Source organism: Eleutherodactylus coqui, chromosome 2 (assembly GCF_035609145.1).
Source record: "Eleutherodactylus coqui strain aEleCoq1 chromosome 2, aEleCoq1.hap1, whole genome shotgun sequence".
In the NCBI taxonomy this organism is placed as follows: domain Eukaryota; kingdom Metazoa; phylum Chordata; class Amphibia; order Anura; family Eleutherodactylidae; genus Eleutherodactylus; species Eleutherodactylus coqui.
In genome coordinates this window covers 319,443,821-319,465,754 of record NC_089838.1, presented here as the reverse complement: position 1 = coordinate 319,465,754, position 21,934 = coordinate 319,443,821, and the positions used below count along the sequence as shown (strand labels likewise).

The 21,934-nt window shown below is 44.2% G+C and overlaps 1 protein-coding gene across 1 annotated transcript in view; it reads right to left on the bottom strand.

Moving 5' to 3' along the window:
• The window catches only part of LOC136612970 (venom factor-like), a 194,473-nt gene that overhangs the window by 137,285 nt on the left and 35,254 nt on the right, over window positions 1-21,934 (bottom strand). Inside the window, exons 3-7 of the mRNA XM_066593745.1 lie at window positions 18,564-18,726; window positions 12,716-12,786; window positions 12,528-12,619; window positions 1,948-2,027; window positions 773-860 (exon numbers count right to left, since the gene is read on the bottom strand). Of these exons, the coding sequence (XP_066449842.1) occupies window positions 773-860; window positions 1,948-2,027; window positions 12,528-12,619; window positions 12,716-12,786; window positions 18,564-18,726 (494 nt within the window). The remainder of the gene's footprint in view (window positions 1-772; window positions 861-1,947; window positions 2,028-12,527; window positions 12,620-12,715; window positions 12,787-18,563; window positions 18,727-21,934) is intronic.

The window sequence follows — 21,934 nt, the reverse complement described above, 5'->3', positions numbered from 1 at the left end:
AAGCCCAAATTGTCAGAGTGCTGAGGTGGTGGCTGACTTTCTGAAAATTTCTTGCATCTGCACACAGGATCTTTGCAGCTCACCAGAGTGACTTTTGGGTTCTTGGTCAATTCTCTTTCCCCATTATTTAATTTGGTGGGCCAACAAGCTCTACGAAGAGTTCTAGTTGTTCTAAACTTCTTCCATTTAAGAATTATGGAGGCCGCTGTACTTTTGGGAACTTTTAGTGCAGCAAAAGTCTTTTATAGCCTTTTGCACATCTGTGCCTCTACACAATCCTGTCTCTGAGCGCTACAGGCAGTTCTTTCCCCCTCATGGCCTGGATTTTCACTTTGTAATTATGTAGTATTAACCCTTTGCAATCCAATTTTGTAATCAGGGTTTCCTAGGGGGCTTTCTCTTTCTGCCATTATACAATGGCGCCATCTGCTGGCTAGAGCCAGTACTGCGGTCTGGGACATGATGGAGAGGCCCCCGACAACAGAGGAGACAGTAATCTACAGTAAGAATACCCTGCCGGACGTTTTCTGACATTGGAGCTGTACAGCCTTAAATTAGAAAGTCTTTAGACATCAGACAGGGGATTGGAAAGGGTTAAGTCCAGAATAATGAGGGGAATTTTGAGTTTTTTTAAATTTGCACAAGGCCATAACATAAGAAAAGGTAAAAAAAAAGTGAAGGGATCTGAAGACTTCCCAAATGCAGTCTGCATCAGCCGAATTCTCCAATCCATAATGTTGGACTTTGTTACTATGATCACACATTTACTTACTGACTTGCAATTGTTACAGAAAATGTTTCATCATCCAGGTACATGAAACTTTTCTCCGCCTTTATGGTAACTTCAAAACTTGGTAACACTGGGGGAAAAATACAGATGCATAAATAATTGGCTCTTATTATATGTTACTGGATCCCACTGCCCTTTGTAATGAAATATATAATATCTATTTCGTGGAATGTCAGATTACATCATAGTAACCATTAGATTGTGATCACATATCGCGGAGTAAATTGACATCACTATCTGTATGCAGATTTTGTTTTGAATTCTTGTGCAGATTTCACTTACTGCATTGCAATAAATGAAATCCACACTGAAGATCTGTGACTTTTTCAGGACAAATACAGCATGTCTATCTTCCGCTGTGGATCTTTTCTGCTGTGTTTGTTAAAACCCCATTCACTCATTTTATACTCTGCATTGTTGCTGAATTTCAGCAAACATTCTGCAGTCGCAATTCTGCAACAATTCCACTGTGTGTGCACTCACCCTTAAAGTTCTTGCAAAAAAGTTCTCAAAGTTCTTACAAAGGTCGCCTGCAGACGGCTGGGTTGTATCCTGCTGTGAGAATTCTCGTAGCGGGACCTGACCCGCGCCCCTGCAAGGACCAGTGCGGCGATTACCTCTCCCGCGGCTCCGGCTCTCTGATGTGCCGGCGCATGGGCAGAGCAGAGCCGGTGGCCCAGGAGTGACATTTCTGTGCTGTGCTCTGCCAGTCCCACACAGAAATAGAACATGCCACGATTTGTTTTCTGCGTGTGATTTCAGCCAGACAAATTGCGGCCGTCTGCCTAGGATTGCTTTCCTTAACGCAATCCTATGCCAGCTTCCACAGGCGGAAATTCTGCGGGAAATCCCGCCACAGAATTTCAGCCCATGTGCAGGGGGCCAAACTCACTAAGACCAAGTTTATCTATTTTTGATGGTTGTATATCCCAACATTCACGTTCAGATGTAGCAATATTTACCATGACTGGCGCATCGTGATAACTCAATTTGCAGCAATGTAGTACATTGTTAACATGTTAAATGTCAAGTTAACATTTGCTGAATCTGTATACCATCATAATTCTACATACCTGCCAAACTGAACTATAAGAAAGCTAGTTTGAAATCCCTGTATAAACTGCTAATCATCAATTTCACCTACAAATTCTCCTTACCATATTCTTTCACTTCAAAGTGTGCAGTGAACCGCTCATGTGAGTTGTCATAATGGGCTGTGATGTTCCAGGTGCCAATCCTGCAAGGAAAGGAAACTCCATCAGCATTTGGATATGACTAAGTATTACAGTTTAATTTTCTGTATGGTCCCAATTTAGAGATAATCTGGTGCCTCAATGACAATTCTCCCTATTGTTAAACACTAAATGGCTAATTTATTAGAGCTTCTGTCCCTTTCACGTCTTGAACTTCCCTGTGTGGAAATTAGACCCACAAGCGTTGAGTGCAATTTAAAATCAAGTGACAAGTTTTCTGTGGATCGGATTTAGTGTGAATCCACACTAGATGGGAAAATCCAGCGATCTGAGTGACTTCCAACGAGGCCGATCATCGGCGCTAGACTAGTCAGGGCCGGGATTTCACTGCCAGCCTTGTAGAGTTTTCTCGCACATTTGTGTCAAAATATATTGAGAATGATGTGATCGAGGGAAACATTCAGCAATAGGAGATCCTGCGTATGGAAACAATTTTTTGCTGAAAGACATCAGAGGAGGATGTCAAGAATTGTTTTGACCAACAAGTGATGCATAATCAAGAGTAACTGAATACAATGCTGGTGTTCCAGCTAATGTGTGTGAATGCACAGTTCATCGATACTTAGCACAGATGGACTATAACAGCAGACAATCAGTTTCTACACCATTACATCTAAGAGAAACAGAAAAATGAGATTCCAGTGGAAAAAAAGAGTGTTAAAATTTTATCACCGAGCAGCGGAAAAACATCGTCAAATGAATCCACATTTCTGTTACATTGTGTTGATGGGAGGGTCAGAATATGGTGCAAGCAGCATGAATCAATGACCCCTTCCTGTTATGCTGGTGGAGGTGGAGTAATGGAGTGGGGAAGGTTTTCTTGGCACACCGTTGGTGCTCTGATACCTGTGGATAGATGTCATGATGAATTGCTGTAGTTATAACAGCCAAAGTAGGTACAAAGCGCCACTAGATGGGGTTTTGTAATCAATGAGTGAAGACTAAAGACCGGTAAAGCTCGAGTGACAAAGCAAAGGAGTAAACATTAAAAGTGTGTTCCAGAATGAAAAAAGTAGGAAAACAATTTGACATGTTACTGCTACGGACACAGAGTGTGGACCACTAGACCAGCAAACTGGTTAGGCTTTGGGCTAATCCCAGTATGGTTGGCAGCTGACCCCCTGTAGTCAGAGGTACTGGCACGAGTCGCTACGAAACAGAACAACGTATGAACAAATCTTACCCTTTGCTAAACAGAAAGATGGGAGAGCTCCTGCCTAATAACGGGGCTGGCATCCTGACAAGTATGACTCCACGGTCTTCACCTGGCTATGCCTGACGGGACACAGGAAAAAAAAAAACTGGACAGAGGACACACCAAAGATGCAGGACAGGGCTGTACAAACCACGGAACCAGGAATGATACCAAACCCAGATCTGGCAGCAGACAGACATGCACAAAAACACAAGCCAGGACAGGGATGGACCATAGGTCAGGAACAGGGTCTGACTGAAACGTATAAGTACAGGATGACACTGGACATTAAATCACGGACAGGATCAGATGATAAACAAACGTAATGTCAAATGGGATCTGAACACTCTGCACGTCAACTGCAGAACTGCGAACTGGACACAAAACTAGCGGACATGACGGAGAAACCGTCATAAATGTTACGCTATCCACACTCACGAACTGGTGAAACCAGACCAAACAGTAGAAGTGCGAAACGGACTTCATACTCATGGACAGACACAAACCAACGGCTGATGAACGCTCAAAACATGCACCAAGCATACCCATATGTATAAACAGATGAAATGGATACAATAAAAGGTATTAGTTCGTATTTTGGCCAAGATACTTAAGCCCGCAAGCCCACTTCATGGGTCCTCATTGTCTTGCAGATCCCTACTCTAACAAGACAACAAACCTTGGAAACATGCCTAAAATGCGGGGAGATCATCTCAACAGGGATGGCCCCGCGCTGGAACCTAGAGATCTACCTCATTCTAGATGATAAAGGACCCACAGCAAGATACAATTCACACTACACATGTAGAACGGTGCACAACACACAGGAACATGATGCTGTTCACACTGAACATACTTAACGCTGCACAGACACCTCATGTCTAGCCACATGTAAAGACTCGCAGCCTCTAGCAGAGGAGCTTATTTATTTATATGAGCAGTAGACCTGGAGGTTGGCTTGCTGAAGTAATCCACACCCAGCCAGCTCAATCAACTACCACCTGTGGGGCTAAGCTGCTGAAAGCCCATGTAGAATAACAGATACCAGCAGCAAACCCTAACACGTACACACAGAAATGGGTACAAGATGCCTATGATGAGTGACTGGAGCAGGCTCACACTAGGCTAACATAGAAAAGTCAGGAAGCAGCAAACATGCAAGAGAAAGAGCAGAATGAGAAGACAGAAGTAGGAGGCTATGCAGGATGACAGAGCCAAACACAGAAACAGGATAAGGTGCAGAGACAGGGAGGCAGCCAGTAAAGGGAACACAGGTACAGGATTAAATAGACACTAGAGACAGGAATAGGCAACTTAGGAAAGTTGAGTGTTAGAGACTAACACACAACAACTCTCAGGCAAAGAGAAAATGCCTCAGCCCAGCTTATATAGGAGAGTAATGCCTATTAACCCCGCTCACATCTGTCCAGAACCGCAAGAGGGCGGCAGACACAAGTAGTAGACCTAACAGTATCTCACCCCTTACGCCCCCCTTCCTCTCCTAAATCTATCAGTTTTGGATTCATCTCCTAGGGCTATGAATTTACTAGAATCATCAGAGATGGTATATTCTAGGTATGAATTATAAAGTAAAGGGGACCCTGGTTGAAGGACCTAGGGGGGTGGGCTGGCTCTAGTGAAGCTGGGAATTGGGTTGGGTTAGGAGCTTTGGGGGTGGGGCTTTTGTATGACGTGATTGGTGGGGCGGGAACCAACAAAACGAATGAGCTGAAGCTGTGCTGTGTGCAGCTAAGGCAAAATACATGTGTGCTTGAAATGAAAAGGATGAGGTGGGCTTAATGGGATCGGTAAATTAGTAGTGCAATTGATGTAGCTAACAAATAATCTACGACGACAGTAGCTAACATGGTTTGAATTCAGAAATATGAGTCAACATATTAAAATATGCTAAATCTTTCACGCCACATGAATTCATCCAGGTAACTGGGAATCATGTCTTTTTGTGTGCTGTTCATGAGCTTGAAAATTGATTTTACTCATTTCCAATAATTTTCAATGTTGTTGGTATGAGCGCCCGTGATCGGATCGACAAAATGTCTGCTGTGATTGACAGTTTGATGAGTAATTATTTGGCAGTTGTGCGATGTTTCGATACGCTTCACATTCGTCAGAAATTATAATTGATTCTGGAGCGATGACTCACTGAATTATTGGCAGCAGAGTCGCTGCATCTCTTTTCGTGACAAAACTGATGAAACCTTTTCGATTCTCAACATCATAGGGTCCAAAAATCCATCTGTCCTGATGTTGCAAGTTGCGGCCGCGATGATACTTTGCTTTCACTAGAAGGGACTCATCAATTTGCACTTCTTTTCCTGGACCGCCAAGCTCAATAGGCTCCGCTAATAACTTCTAGGAGCATATATCTCTGAAGTATTGATAATAGTCCACTGCAGTATGCGCCGCAATATCCAAATGCTGCATTGTTGTTTGCTGACGCGTTTCAGTCGCCCAATAGAACACTAAATATAGGAATTTGGCGGGCGCAATTTTGGCTTCTTCAATCAAACTGTTCTTCAAAACGGACTGCTTGCTTCTGCAGCCGGACGTCTCCACACATAGGCACTACGTTTACTTGAATCTTTTATTTGTGAATATTCCCATTGACAAGGAATACATTCTACCTTCTTGTGTAGAATTTTGTGGCTGCGCAAGTATTCAATAGCTGATAAATCATCCTTACAAACCCTATTCATTTCAAATACATTCATTTTCGCTTCTGCACACATTTTTCTGTCACTATGGGATGTAGGTTCCTGCCCAAACGATTGCCTCATTCAAGCCCCGCCTCAAAGCACTGCCTACCAATCACATCATAGAAAAACCCACTCCCAAAGCTCCTAACCCGGCCCAATTCCTAGCTACAGTAAAGCCAGCCCCACCCCTCGCAGCTTCTTCAACCACGGTCCCCTATACTGCAAGTATGCCGCAGACTTAACAGTTACCTTAATTGCAGATACATTTTAAGATAGACCTCTTTGTTGTTCAGGTTTTTGGATATGACTTGGATGTAGACCTCTATTCATCTTTGAAACCTGCTGTAGATCAAGATTGTTGATCAGCCCTCATCCCAACGTTTTATACTACACTGTGGACTTGTGCATTTCACAGAGTAGCATAATTAAAGATTCAGTGTTCCTAATAACTCCCGCACGCTAGTGCAAGTTTAGTGGGCAACCTATTTGCACATTATGTGCCCCTAGTGTGACTTTCTGGTTGTTCTACTACTTGCCCCAACCATCAGCTTCTATAATGCGGATAACTATAGTGGAAATACTCATTTTTAGGTTATCCGTTGAACTCCATGGACTCCTATGGTAATCCAAAGTCAAGCAACATGTTGGACATGGACCTAATTATAGGGGAAGGTTCCAAATATTGACCTCCCTTCTCCTAAAACTAGCTGAAAAATGTAAAAATATCTACAGGCCACACAGCAGTATAAAAGAAGGAAGATGTATTGGTCTGGGCATGATGTTTGTGGTCAAAATAAGTCAAATGATATAACTTTATGTTACTTAGGAAGATACGATCACATTTAAAGGGATTTTTAGGGAGTGAAAAAAATTGTATGGACATGGAAAGATTGCTAATAGAAAATGAAGGCATATTTACCTCTTTTGTGGCCCTTCACAGTCCTGGTCCTGCACAGGAGTCTTGGTCCCCACCACTCCGATCCCGTAAGAAGCTGATATGACCAGATGCCATTTTACAGAGTTCAATGCTCATTTTGCCTTCAAAGGCACAAGACCTTTGAAACTGGTGTTTGAGTGGTGGTCACATGGTGCCCAATAAACGACAAGTAACCCCCTCAGCTTCTGCTAGGATCAGTACTCCTGTGTTGGTCCAGAGGACACCAAGATAAGTGAGTTTGTCTCATTATCCTATTTAGCCTTTCCCTGCCCTTATAATTTTTTTCACTCCCTGAATTTTCCTTTAATGCTGATTGGTGTGAAAACCTTAAAGAGAATCTGTCAGTTCTTTTTTACATGTCTATTTTAACCCCTTAGTGACCAAGCCTGTTTGTGCCTTAATGACCAGGCCAAATTTTGCAAATCTGACATGTGTCACTTTAACATGGAAAAACACCAGAAAGGTTTTGCATATCCAAGCGATTCTGACATTGTTTTTTCGCCACATGTTGTGCTTCATTTAGGCGGAAAAAATAGACCGATAGAAATTGTGTTTATTTATTAAAAGCGCCAAAATTGAGAAAATTTTGAAAAAATCGTCATTTTTTCACATTTCCAACTGCAATATCTTAAATATGTGCAAACATAATATAGAAATTTTTGCTAAGATTTATATTTCCACCCGTTTACTTTATTTTGGGCGCACATTGGAAAAACTTTCGGTTTTTTTTTAACTATTTAGGAGACGTACAAATTTAACATTACTTTTTAGCATTTTGAGGAACACTTTGTTTTCCTATACCAAGCCGAGATTGGAAAGGCTCATGAGTGTCAGAATAATAGATACCCCCCCAAATGACCTCATTTTAAAAACTACACCCCTTAATGTATTCACTGAGGGGTGTCATGAGTATTTTGACCCCACAGTTTTTTTTCAGGAATTAATTCAATTTAGAGGAGAAAAAGTAAAATTTCATATTTTTGCAAATCTGTCATTTTAAAGACATATTTTTTTCCTATAGTTTACATGAAAATCAGGATTTACACCCCAAAATGGATACCCCTATTTCTCCCGTGTTCAGAAATATACCCATTGTGGCCCTATTGTTATATCTGAGTCCACAACGGGGCCCAAAATGAAAGGAGTAGTCAGTGTCTTTCAAAACAGAAATTTTGCTTGAAGTCCTTTTAGGCCCCATAGCACACATGTAGAGTTCTTGAGCGCCCAAAACCATAGAAAACCCCCACAAATGACCCCATTTTGAAAACTAGACCCCTTAAGGAATTTATCTAGGGGTGTACTGCACATTTTGACCCCACAGTTTTTGAATGAATTCAAACCAAGCAAAAGGAAAAAATTGTGATTTTCGTTTTTTCGGCAATTCTGTCATTTTAAAAACAGCTTTTTTTGTACAGCACACATATGAAGGAAGACTTGCACCCAAAAATGGATACCCCTGTTTGTCCCGTGTTCAGAGACATACCCATTGTGGCCCTAATCTTATGTCTGGATACACAACGGAGCCCAAAATGAAAGGAGCGACCGGTGGCTTTCGGAACACAAATTTTGCTTGAAGTCCTTTTAGGCCCCATTGCCCACTTGTAGAGTTCTTGAGCGCCCAAAACCATAGAGAACCCCCACAAATGACCCCATTTTGAAAACTAGACTCCTTAACGAATTTATCTAGGGATGTACTGCATATTTTGACCCCACAGTTTTTGAATAAATTCAAGCAAAGCAAAAGGAAAAAAATAGGATTTTCATTTTTTGGGCTATTGTGTCAATTTAAAAACAGTTTTTTTTGTACAGCACACATATAAATGAAGGCTTTCACCCCAAAATGGATACCCCTGTTTGTCCCGTGTTCAGAAACATACCCATTGTGGCCCTAATAGACTTACAGGACCCATGGCTAGGCCTACAATGAAAGGAATACCCGTTGGATTTCAGGGTACCACTGAATAAATTTCAGGCCCCATTGCCCACTTATAGAGCCATTGAGCGGCCAAAACTATAAAGAACCCCCTCAAATGACCCCATTTTGAAAACTAGACCCCTTAACGAATTCATCTAGGGGTGTACTGCGTATTTTGACCCCACAGTATTTGAATAAATCTAAGCAAAGCAGAAGGAAAAAGTTACGATTTTCAATTTTTTTGGCAATTTTTTCAATTTAAAAACAGTTTTTTTGTACATTGTACACAGGAATGAAGACGTTCACCCCAAAATGGATACCCCCGTTTGTCCCGAGTTCAGAAACATACCCATTGTGGCCCTAATCTACTTACAGGACGCATGGCAAGGCCTATAAAAGATGGAACACCTTGGATTTTAGGGTACAACTGAATAAATTCCAGGCCCCATTGCTTATTTGTACAGAATAAAGATTGACTCCCTAAAAATTCCCCCCCTCCCCCTCCGCGCCCTTTCTGGCGTTCGCAAATCTTAGATAAAAGTAAAAATGTGAACTGTGTAGTATTTCCGAAGACAGGGGTAATTACGGAGGCTGGTTGGAATGGGCCCATGGGGCAATAAAACCGGGTATCCCCCCCCCCCTCCTCTCATGCTTTTGGGGGTATTTCATGACCTCAGTGGCGGGTATGGGGTGTAAAAAGTGGCGTTCCGTGAGTCTCCGTAAGCTTGATGAGGTGCGGCGGTCTCACAGAAGGCGCTCAACAAGGTGCTCCTGGAACTGCAGGAAGGCGAGCGTTCCCGGGGCTTCTTGTAAAATACGTATCACAGGTAGCGGTCTGAATAACGCCGGGCTCACGCGGGTGCAGGCGGAATCCGCTTGCGGAGGCCCACAGCGGATCCCATCTGTGAGCCTGGCTGTGACCCTGCGTACGGCTGCGTAATGTACTGCGCATAACTGCGTACTCACACAGGCGGTCATGCACAGTACAGCTTTGTTTGCATTTCCCGCACCGTCGCTTAGCGATGACGCGGGTACCCGCAGCCCGTATACAATGTAGTTGCGTATGGGCAGCTGGTATATCCGCGACCATGGAGCACAATGGGCTCTATGTTGCCGATATCCGCAGTAAAATAGAACCTGCTGCGTTCTCTTTTCTGCGAGTGGATTACGCAATTCCGACCCACTAATGTGAGCGGAATTGTGTAATCCAATGCGATTGATCTGCGTAATACCGTGGATCAGAAGCATGCAGAATCCGTAATTCCTATCCGGTCATGTGAGACCGGCCTAAGGTAGATCGCTACCTTTTTATCACGTGACCGGGGACCGCTCAACGAGGCCACCCGTCACTGCTCCAGGCTCTCTGTGACCGTTGGTCGCTGGGAGCAAGGAGATTTTAAGTTTCCTGGGCTCCCTGACTCCTGCGCATGTGTCCGGCTTTTTGCCGGCAATCGCATGTGCAGAATCCTGGAAGGTCCACGGAGGAAGATCGCGTCGGGATTCAAATACGCAGGCCTCCGGTAAAAAGTTTCATCTCCTCTCACCGATCGCATCAGTGAGGGGAGATGAAACTTTAAATTTTTTTTTTAACTTTTACGTGATCGGCATTATTGGATAATGGCGAACACGTGACCAGGAACCGCTCACCGCGGACCCCCATTAAATCTCCATGCTCTTGGCTATGTTTTGTAGCCAGGAGCAGGGAGAATTTAAATTATCCTGGCAATCCACAGCTTTTGCGCATGCGCCCGCCATTTTGGCGACGGGCGCGTGTGCAGAAGCTGTGGTAAGGTCCGCGGATAAATCTGGGGGCCATAGGTACGTACTTTCATCCTCCCTCACGGATATGATCCATGAGGGGAGATGAAACGTACGCTTTTTAAACTTTTAAAAACTTTTTTTTACTTTTTTTTTTAAAACTTTTTTACACTTTTTTTTCACTTTACATGATCACTGTCATCCATTGGATGACAGTGATCATGTCCCCGGTATAATCTCTCTGCTCCTGGCTACACATGGCAGCTAGGAGCAGAGGGATTTTCAATTCCCCGGGGCTCGAGCCCGTCTGTGCACGCGCCCGATGTCAATCATCGGGCGCGCATGCGCAGACGGGGGTTCGGGTCGCGGGACATCGGGACACCGCTGAGGACTGGGGGTGAGTATTTTCACCTCCCCTCATGGATCCGATCCATGAGGGGAGGTGAAACTGACTTTTTTAAAACTTTTTTTTTACTTTTTCGCGATCGCCGCTAACCATTGGATAACGGCGATCGCGGTACCGGGGACCGCTCACCGCAGTCCCCGCTGACATCTCCTGCCTCCCGGCTACCTACAGGAGCCGGGAACCAGGAGATTTTAAATCTCCCGCGCCGCCGGGCCTTCTGCGCATGCGGCTGACGTAATGCTGCCTGGCGCGCATGCGCAGAAGACCGGCTTCGGGCCCCGGAGCGGCAGGAGAGCGGGGAGCAGCGTGCTGGACCTGGGTGAGTAATTTCAGCTGCTCCGATGGATCCGATCCATCAGAGCAGCTGAATCTTTAACTTTTGTGTACTTTTATTTACTTTTTTTGCGATCGGCGCTATCCATTGCATAGCGCCGATCGCAATGCCGGGGGGGTGTCCGAACAGCCCGGGATGACAGCTCCATGCTGTCAGCTACCTGCGGACACCGACAGCATGGAGCTGTCACGTCCACAGCCCGAGGGGCATTATTCTCTGCAGGAAGCATGTTTTTACGTCCTCAGAGAATAGAGCCCACTTCGGGAGGACGTAAAAACACTATGGGCTGGTCGTTAAGGGGTTAATAAATACTTGTATTCTTTATCAAATAGCAATTCTGGGGCATCTTTTCTTAGAGCCCCTATGTTGTGCCGCTCCTCTGTTATGCCTCCTGTAAACCTATGAATAAATTAATAACTGGGTGTTACCAGTGTGGGGGAGGGGTGCTTGCACACTCTGAGACTGTCCAATCAGTGTTGGCAGTGTTAGGCTATATGGACACACCCCTTTGATGAGCAGAATAGTAACACTAACACCAAGTTGTTAATTTATTCATAAATATTCAAGAGGGATAACAGAGGAGTAGCACAGTTATTATTTCACAGGAAATACAAGTTTTTAATTAAATAGATATGTCAGGATGATTGGTTCTCTATAAAGGGGTTGTACCAGTATCACAAGTTATTCCGTATCCACAGGATAGGGGATAACTTGCTGATTGGTGGGGTCTCACCTCTGAGACCCCCCCAATCTCAAGAACAGGGGTCCCATGTGCCCTTCTGCCTGTCACTGTGGGGTTGTTTCTCCCCTCGCAGTGAATGAATGGAACCTGGGCCAAGCATGCGAGGCCAGCACTCTATTCATTTCAATGGGGCTGATGGAAATACCCGGGCGCTTGTCGCTTAGCTATCTCTGTGGTCCCATTGAAAGTGAATGGAGCGTCAACGCACATCTGCAACTGGCTATCCATTCAGTCTCCTCACTGTAGGGAATACAATAAACTCGCAGTGAGGAGGACCAGAGACATGGTACTCCCATTCTCAGGATCGGTGAGGGTCTTAGTGGTGAGAAACCTACTGATCAGCAAGTGATCCCCTATTGTGGGGAGAAGGGGATAACTTGTAATCCTGGTACAACCCTTTTAAGATCCTTCAACCTTCCTGTTGTAATGTAAAGGAAATCTCTTCAGGGCAAATTAGTCTTGTGTCACTCTAATCCATACTTTGCTAGTTCAAACAGATCATAGCTCTTCGAGATGATGCCGGATTTAGCAGGGAACAATTGATCTTTTAATGTAACCATCCCATCTGGGTTCTGAGAAAGAAACAAAAAAGCATTAAAACATTTAAGAAGGAGTCACATAGATTAGGAAACAACCCTGGGGTAAAAAAACACACAGAAAGAACTCACCATAATCTCAAGGGTTACTGTCTGTTTTGTCCGTTGCATCAGGTAGTTCAGAGGGTAAATACGGCAGAGAACTGATGAAACAGAAGGTCGCCTATTATTATTTCTGGCTCTTATATCTGTATTGATAACGCACAGCCTTTAATCAGTGCCGACCTTGGGTTAGATGGCACTTCGTGCTAAATTTCTTTTGGTGCCCTGTCCCATCAAAAGTTAAAAAGCAATATATATTGCATGGATAAGCAGTCTGCCTGTATTCTGCTTGTGTAGAAAGCAGCATGATAGCAGTAAACCCACACCAGAACAGATTAGTGAAGAAATACAGCACCAGAACCAAGCTTATAACATAAATACAGCATTAGAATCAAACTCAGTACATAAATACAGCACTAGAATAAAGCTCTTAACATAAATACTGTACAGCACAAACTACACGCATAACAGAAATTTACAGTACCAGAACCAAGCACCAAGCTCATAACAAAAGCACAGTAGCAGAACTAAGCAACTGTTGTAAGGGCTCAGGTGAGCTGACAGCAATGCCTCAGAACATCAGAGGGGAGGAAAAAGAGTCAGGAGGATAATGATACATGTAGCTCCACAAGATGCTGCCACACTGAGGAAGAAGATCATCCAAGTGGACCTAAGGTGGATAATCACTCTCAGCCTACCCCACCTAGAAGCTAGTGGCTGGTGCCCTGTGTGACTGTACAGATTGCAAGTACAGTGGGTCCATAAAGTCTTCAGACCATTGCACTTTTTATACTATTTGTTATGTTATTGAAAATTTAAAAAGAAAATTAACGTTTTTTCCAATCATTCTGTACTGAATACCCCATAATGACAAAGTAAAATGATCTTAGAAATCTTTGTAAATTTTTAAAAAATGAAAAACGAACCTTTTGCATTGACATAAGTATTCACACCCCGTACTCTGTACTGACTTGAAGCACCTTTCACAGCGATTACAGCCTCCAATCTTCTTGGTTATAATGTCATAAGGTTTGCACTTCTAGATTTGGGGATTTTCTGCCATTCTTCTCTGCACATCATCTCAATCTCTGTTAGGCTGGATGGGGGCCGTTTGTGGATAGTCATTCTTAGGTCTCTCCAGAGATGTTCAATTGGGCTCAAGATAGGGCTCTGGCAGGGCCACTCAAGTACATTCAGAGTTGTCCTAAGCCACTCTTATGTTCTCTTGGCTGTGTGCTCAGGGTCATTGTCTTGTTGGAAGGTGAAACTTCTGCCCAGTCTGAGGTCCCATGCGCTCTGGATCAGATTTTCATTAGGAATATATCTGTACTTTTCTAAATTCAGCTTTCCATCAAACTTGACCGGTCTTCCTGTCCAACAGCATGATGCTACCACCAGCAGGCTTCAATGTTGCTATTGCCCTACGCACCTCTTCCCCCAGTATTTCAGTATTCAGTGTTTGTGTTTGTTCTGTTGTGAGTTTAGGCAGTCCAACCATGTCTATAAAGGTGTGTATGTCTTGTGTGTTAGAAGTGTCTGCTCTGTAGTGGTTTTCAAAATAGTTATAGAATATTTGAGCTACCTCTTCGGGGTTAGTCACAATGTTACCCGTAGTGGGGTGTTTTTGCGTCAAGATCGGTTTGTGCGGTTGGCATTATTTGGTAAGACTAGCTAGTAGGCGGCCTATTTTATTGCCCCATCTATAAAATTTGTTCTTTGTTAATTGGACTTACCAGTGTGAATGAGTGTGCATAAAAGAGATGTTTTGCTGTTAAGAATGTTTTGGTAGGAGTGTGCTGTTTGGGAGTTTGTGTGTTCTGTCTGTGCCCTCAACAAATTCGGCAAATTTCTCGTATAATTTTTTCCTCCTGTGGGAAATATAGCCTATGAGATGACCTTGCATTACTGCCTTGACAGCCATCCAAAACAGCGCTAAGTTTTCCTTGTGTTCTCTATTGTCATCTGCATAGTTGTTCCAGTGGAGCTTCGGGTAGTCCCGAAAGTCCTCTGACTCTACCAGATAAGTGGGGAATCTCCATATCTTTGACAATCACTGAGAAAGGACCATCCGAAGCTCCAGTGAGACCGGTGCATGGTCTGAGAGGATAATCAGATGAATTGTGGATTGATGGTGGTGATCAAACAGGGAACTTGACATAAGGAAAAAGTCGAAATGTGAGAAGGTGTGGTGCACATTAGAACAGCATGTATATTCATTGCTAGTGGTGTTAAGCAGTCGCCAGGGGTCACATAAATTTAGTTGATCAAACAGTTGTAGTAATGTGTATGTCGTTGACAGTGGTTGTATGGTGGGATTTGTCCTATCCAGTAAATTATCTTGCACACCACTAAAGTCACCTTTGATGATTAAACCGTCTGTCAGGTACAGTTGTAATAGTTGTGTGACGACAGAGTAAACTACTGATTAGCCATTATTAGGGGCATATATGTTCACCAAACAGTACATTTGCGAGTCTATACTTACTCGCAGTATGAGCTATCTGTCCTGCGGTTCTGCTATGAAGTTCTCTAGTACCTATGCCATTATTTTCCTAATTAGTGTCGGTACCCCTCAAACTGCCGACGTGCAGCATGAATCTATCCTTGGAGCCCGCAGCTCGCCCCGTCCTCCCTGTTTCCAGTGTTTTAGATGTGTGACTACTTTTCCATTTAATCGGCGTGTTGAGCCCCGCAACCTTTCAAAGTAGAAGTCATAGGGTTGTGAGTATTTGGAGTTCACCTATTCCTATTTGAGTGGGCATGATTATGTGAGTTGTGTGGAGTTAGTTACCTCTGTGTAAGCCTTGTGATTGTCATTGTCCCTTTTGGTCCCAGCGAGCCGCAGGCACAACAGAATATAGCTCGTACTGGACAGAAAGGAGTCCATATCTCCTAAGTAAAACCAATCTCTGAGGATTAAGCAGGTCGGGCTAGAACAAAGAAAAACCATAACAATTAACATTATCATTACTATACATATAATTTGCCACATCCATGTGTCTTAGAGCTCAAATATGATATCAAAGACTCCTCTCCCCATGTTGTAGGACATCAGTCTCCAACATCCTCCAGATGCATGTGTCTTCTGCCTTCCTCTGGGGTGTTAAAGATGAGGGTTCTGTTTCCCTCTTGGACACGGAGCTTTGCGGGCTGCAGAAGGTGGAAACGTGTGTAAAATATGAGATATTGGAGTGAATTATTTGGATTTCTGCGAGACAGCAGCTGAGAAGACCTGGAAGATTAAGATCTTTGTTCCCTGTATTGACAAGTCTCCTTAGCGTCTGTATGTTTGCAAGATTATTTCTTTGGTCGCCCAATGCATATACTTAGCGATGACAGGTTGTGGTCTATCTCTTCCATTGAGCTGTTCACCTCTAGGTGGTCCTATACACTGTGTTCTCTGTATCATTAAGGGATCCGCTGGCAGGTCGAGTTGTAAAGCCTGTGTTAGGTCTTTCACCAGGTATGCAGCGAGCAGGTTGTTGCGTAAATTGTTGCGGCAATGTCTGTTATCCAGGTCATCTATTTTTTCCTGTGGGGTTTCTCTCTCTGACTGTTGTCTTTGTAGTGAGGCCTCCAATGTTGTGATGGTTTGTTCTATGGTTTGAGACTTTGCCTCTAATTCTGCAATCTTTTGGGCGTTGTGATAATGCTGAATTGATGGATTTGTGCAGCGTTTCCAGTCTGCTGTCAAACAGGGGTAGGAGTAGTTTTGACACCTCCTGTTACACCAGAGTTGCTTTGTTGTTTCCATGTTTTCAGGCGACCAGGCGTCTGATGGAAAAGCCGGTGGGGACAAGATGCTCTCTTCCTCTTCCATTTTGTTTGGATGCGTCTGTACTGCTGGGTGGTGCAGGCTTAGGGGGAAATGAGGGTTGCTGAGAGTTTTTGTGTTCTTTTTCCTTCGTGTTTTTGGAGGCTTTGGCTTCTTGTTTTCCAGCTGTGCTTGTTTTCTTAGACTCTGATTGTCAGATTAATCATTTCGGTTTGCCGCTGTTGCATTCACTAAGATATTTGTCCATGCTTAAACCCCTCTGGGCCTGACGGAGTCACGCCAGATATGTAGGGGAGAGAGGCGTCCTTTGGTCTCTGAGTTCAGTAAAGAGTTGTCCGGAGGCTCATGGTATGGATGTGACTTCTTGATGATATAAGCTATTTCGTATACATGGGGGCTGTTAGGTCAGGGGAAGATCAGGTTTTTTTGATAGATAATTGTGTTAGGATGCCTCCGACTCCTTGTGAGCCCCAGGAGCATAGATTTCCAAAGAGTAAATTGGCCATGCAGTCTCACCTGCTTCAGTAGAGAGATGAGCGTTTATTATTCAGGTAGGATCAGGATGGCAGTTTTTTCTTAAAATGTGGTTGTACTAGACATTCCGCCCTCAGAAATCATGTTGGTGCAGTGCTTAATTATGCATTAACATATTATTGTAGGTTAATTTTGTATGTCGCCACTGGAAGTTAGGGGTGGCGACATAATGCAGCAGTCTTCAAATTTAATAATGCCCCCAGCTTCTGATTGGCTGGGGGCGCATTCGGGAGGACAGTGGCAACTGTAGGAGCGACAGCAGAGGCAGGTGCCATCCGGACAGGGCATTCGGTCGGGGAGGACAGTATCGGCAGAGGCAGGTGGCGTCCTGACAGGTAGTCCATTGGGGAGGACAGCGTCATCGTCGGCGGTGGCGGCAGAGGCACATTGGGACAGACAGTGAGTGGGGCACCCAGAGCTGCAGCATGTGTATTGATTTTTCCCTGGGCTGGAGGGTTAGGGATAGTTTTCCTGTTATCCCTACATGATTAGCTCTAAATGCTTCCATGTTCCATGTTACATTAGAGCTCCTAATGTAAGCCTAACAGAAAAAGGAACCCTAACCTTCCAACCCAGGCACAAATTAATAGATACGCTGCTAGAACCTTCAAGGACCTTCGAAAATTGAGCCAATCGGAAGCTAGGAGCGTGACAGGGGCGTTTCTCCATGCCAAACCTGTCAAACCCCTAGCTTCCAGTGGCATCAAGGTTCAACAGTACCGTGTTCCAGCAGGGGGTTGCATCAGGAGCAGCTCTGTATAGGGCCGTAGAAATTTAGGGATTGGCTGGCCTCATCAGGCCTTGTGTGTCTTCTGACCTTTGATTAAGAATATAGAGTTGATATGCCCCTCGTTCTGCTGCCTAGTGCTGTGGGAAGGTGATGAGTCTCAAATCCCGTGCCTTTGGAGTCTCTAGACTGCTGGATGCAGTGGATTTCCACACGGCTTCAGGGAGCTCATGGAAAATGCTTCCTTCGAATGATTTGTCTGGGTGTGTCTTTTAAAATGATGTCCAATGAACTGAATTTACTACAGGTGACTGCAATTAAGGTGTAGAAACATCTTAAAGATGATCAAGAGAAATGGGAGACCCCTGGGGTAAATTTTAAGTGTCATACCAAAGGGTCTGAATTCTTTTGTCAGTGCAAAATGTTAGTTTTTCATTTTTAATTTACAAAGATTTCTAACATTCTGTTTTCACTTTGTCATTATGAGTATTGAGTGCAGAATGATGGGGGAAAACATTTTTTTTGTATTTGTAAAAGGTCACAACGTAAAAAAATGTAAAAAAAAGTGTAAGGCTCTAGAGACTTTCTGAAGCTATTGTAGTTAAGGCCATCCATGCCTTTAATAGCCCATGGCATTTTGTACTCTCTGGGTCTTGAAAAACATTTATCAAAATATATTGTTACCCATTACTGGAGGCTCCCAGCCAAGCTGCACATTCTGTTTAGGGGTCGAAGCTCTGTTTTTCGTACGCAAATTCCCTGCATCCCATCACTGAATTACATTAAACCTATGACCCTGAGGCCGATAGCGCTGGTACAAGAAGGTGGTGGATGTTTGTTACCTTTGGATCCTGGAGTATAAATAGTTTTGTCCGTTTGAATGAAGATGTAACCACTATGGAAAGACACAAGGATGATCTTGTTCATGGTGCACTGCGATGAACTCACTTGGACAGATACATAATAAGTTTTCTTTGGTTCACTCAGGAGATCTTGAGATTTAATCTTAATTCACAAAAACAACAAAATAATATTATTAGTACATTATATGGGATGATGTAAAGCACATGTGTGAAACACAAGGCCCGCGGGCCGTATCCGGCCTGCTGCCTCATGTTATGTGGCCTGTGGCGTGCCGACGGCCGCTCACCACTGAAGCGATTAACAGCTGGGGTGCTGAAGTTCCCCGCTGGTAATCACGCTGTTACCACTAATCCTACACAATTAGATTGTCAGCAGCACTTCCTATGCCCAAGCTGGGCCAGACAGGGATCGTGCAGCGCCCAATGTGGTCTGGATCCAACGCAGACCAAAAGTATAAACTGTCCAATAAATGAAGATGAAGGCAGCAGTGGCGGTGCAATGAAGAAATCCTTTATTCCTCCCAACACAGACAGACGACGTTTCGGCTCAAGGAGCCTTTGTCAAGTTACCGCTGATCCTGGCGCATACTTTGACGTCAGTGTGCAGCCTGGATCCTCCTCCCCTGAGTCCCCTGCTCTACAGTTCCGCAGGAGAGGACTTATGGAGGAAGCATTCCGGGTTACACACTGACGTCAGCGTGTGGAAGGGGGAGCAGCGCTGACAGCAAGGAGGAGGTAGGAGGAGGTAAGTATATGGGTTGGGGGGTTAATATTGCTGCTGGCTGGGGGGGGGTTAATATTGCTGCTGACTGGGGGGGAGGGGGTTAATATTGCTGCTGGCTGGGGGGGTTAATATTGCTGCTGAGAGGGGGGTTAATATTGCCGCTGGGGGGAGGTTAATATTGTTGCCTGGGGGTGGGGGGTTAATATTGTTGCTTGGGGGGTGTTAATATTGTTGCCTGGGGGGGGGGGGGGTTGTTAATATTGTTGCCTGGGGGATGTTAATATTGTTCCTGGGGGGGGGGGGTTAATATTGTTGCCTGGGCGGTGTTAATAATATTGCCTGGGGGGATGTTAATATTGTTGCCTGGGGGGGTTGTTAATATTGTTGCCTGGCCGAGGGGGGGCGTTAATATTGTTGCCTGGGGGCAGGGATGGGGGTTTAATATTGCTGCCGGTGTGTGTGTGTGTGTTAATATTACTGACGGGGATAATATTGCTGTGGGAGTCGCCATTTCTACTGGCGCCACTGTAGGGATCGCTATTTCTACTTTGGCCACTGTGGGGGTTGCTATTTCTACTGGGGCCACTGTGGGGGTCGCTATTTCTACTGGGGCCACTGTGGGGGTCGCTATTTCTACTGGGGCCACTGTGGGGGTCGCTATTACTAATTGGCGCACTGTGGGGGTCAATATGTTTACTGGGGCCACTATGAGAGTCACTATTACTACTGCGACCACTATAGGGGTCACTATTACTACTGCGAGCACTATAGGGGTCACTATTACTACAATCGAAAATCCTTTATGCTTGCATATATGGGCACGCAAAAAAGAACACAGATGGGCCCACTGAAATTGTGCGCAAGTATGCAGTGAATACATAGGTTTCCTGCGCATTTACCACGTATTTGCGCGGTCCATTCACTTCAATGGCCTATTGGGGTGCGCAGTACGCAACAAATATGTCATGCTATGTGAAAATATACATCGTGTAAATTAACTCTTTGAAATCAATGGCTTCTATTCACTGCATATTATGTACACAAATACGCTTGTGTGAACAGGCCCTTACTGTACAGTCTTACAATCGGCCCTTTGAAGGTCACCTTAAACCTGATATGGCCCTCGGTGAAAATGAGTTTGACACCCCTGATGTAAAGCTTAACTATAAGACCTAAAAGCACAAGCAAACAAACATAGAAAAGGCTGAAATCTAAAACTTTAAAGGGATTGCCTGGTTGTAAACTATAGATGCCCCATCCTTAGAATAGGTCATGAATACTAGATTTGTGGGATCCAGTCCACTGTATGCCAGGCGTGTGCCCATGCCCTGAGTTGATTTTTGCAGGAAACAGACAGCTCTATTCCCACTGTAGTGACCAGGCTTGGTATTGCAGGCAAACTTCCCATTCATTTCAATGGGGCTTGGCCTGCAATACCAAGCATGGCCACTACAGTAAGAACAGAACTGTCTGCTTCCTGCAGATTTCAGTTCAGCACACAAGTGCATCGGCCCAGTGAACAACTGAATGGCAGGGGGCCCAGGCAAAAGACACACGCAAATCTACTATTGCTGACTTATCCTGAGGATAGGCTATCAAAAATATACAACTGTACAACCCCGTTAAAGTAATGTCTGAAGTGAATATCTGATGTTGTGCTTCCTCCTGTATTCACAGTTACATTCATTATGGTATCAATGCAGTATCAGTTCACGCCTGTATCTGATTATATATTTATTTCTACATCAAAATATATGTCGCACTTTACACCTGAATAGCAGTTTTCCCCATACACTTATTAGTTGTGGTGTACTCAGCTTTCTTTAACAGTTCCATAGAGATGTATGGAATGGTTGTGCATGTGCTTGGATGCCTCTTCATTCATATGGGGGAACACACACTCACCGTTCTCGTGATGGGTGGGGATAATCAGAGTTGAACCCCACCGATGAGACTCTTGTATTCTATCCTGTGGATGGTCCATAGGTTTATATATTGGGACAACTCCTTTAACCCTTTCAGTGGCAGGTTTAGGTAGTCTTCAGCACATTTCAACACTGATTTTAAGGAGATTTTCCAGGCGTTCCACTAAAGGGGTTAATAGTACATTCACACGTACCAGAAATGTTGCAAAATTCCTGCCCTGGAAATTCGACACCAAAATCCACACAAAATTCAGCACCATTGGTGCGTATTTTGTTGCAGAATTTGCCGCAGATCAGCAACAGACCTCACCCCTTCAATTGATCCGTAGTAAAAAAACACATCAAAGTTTGCATTAATTGGTGCAAATTTTCATGCAATTTTTGGTGCTGATCTGCATTAAAATGCGCAGCGCAAAATATGCTGTGGATTTCGGTGCGCCAAAGTACCTATGTGGGAACATACCTTAAAGGGGTTCTGTAACTAGAAAAAAAAATCAATAGTCCGACATAAGATTCGGCATTTCCCGCTACGCAGTGAGCATTACGTCACTAGTTATGTAACCTACACTGACCCACAGGAAGCAGAATGCCGCAAATGTATGCTTCATCACAAGAAATAGAAGAACCAGCCGACTGGAGGTGAGGTGACCTGGGGACTAGAGGAGCCAAGAGAAGATGGGTAAGAAGAAGATGCGGTAAGA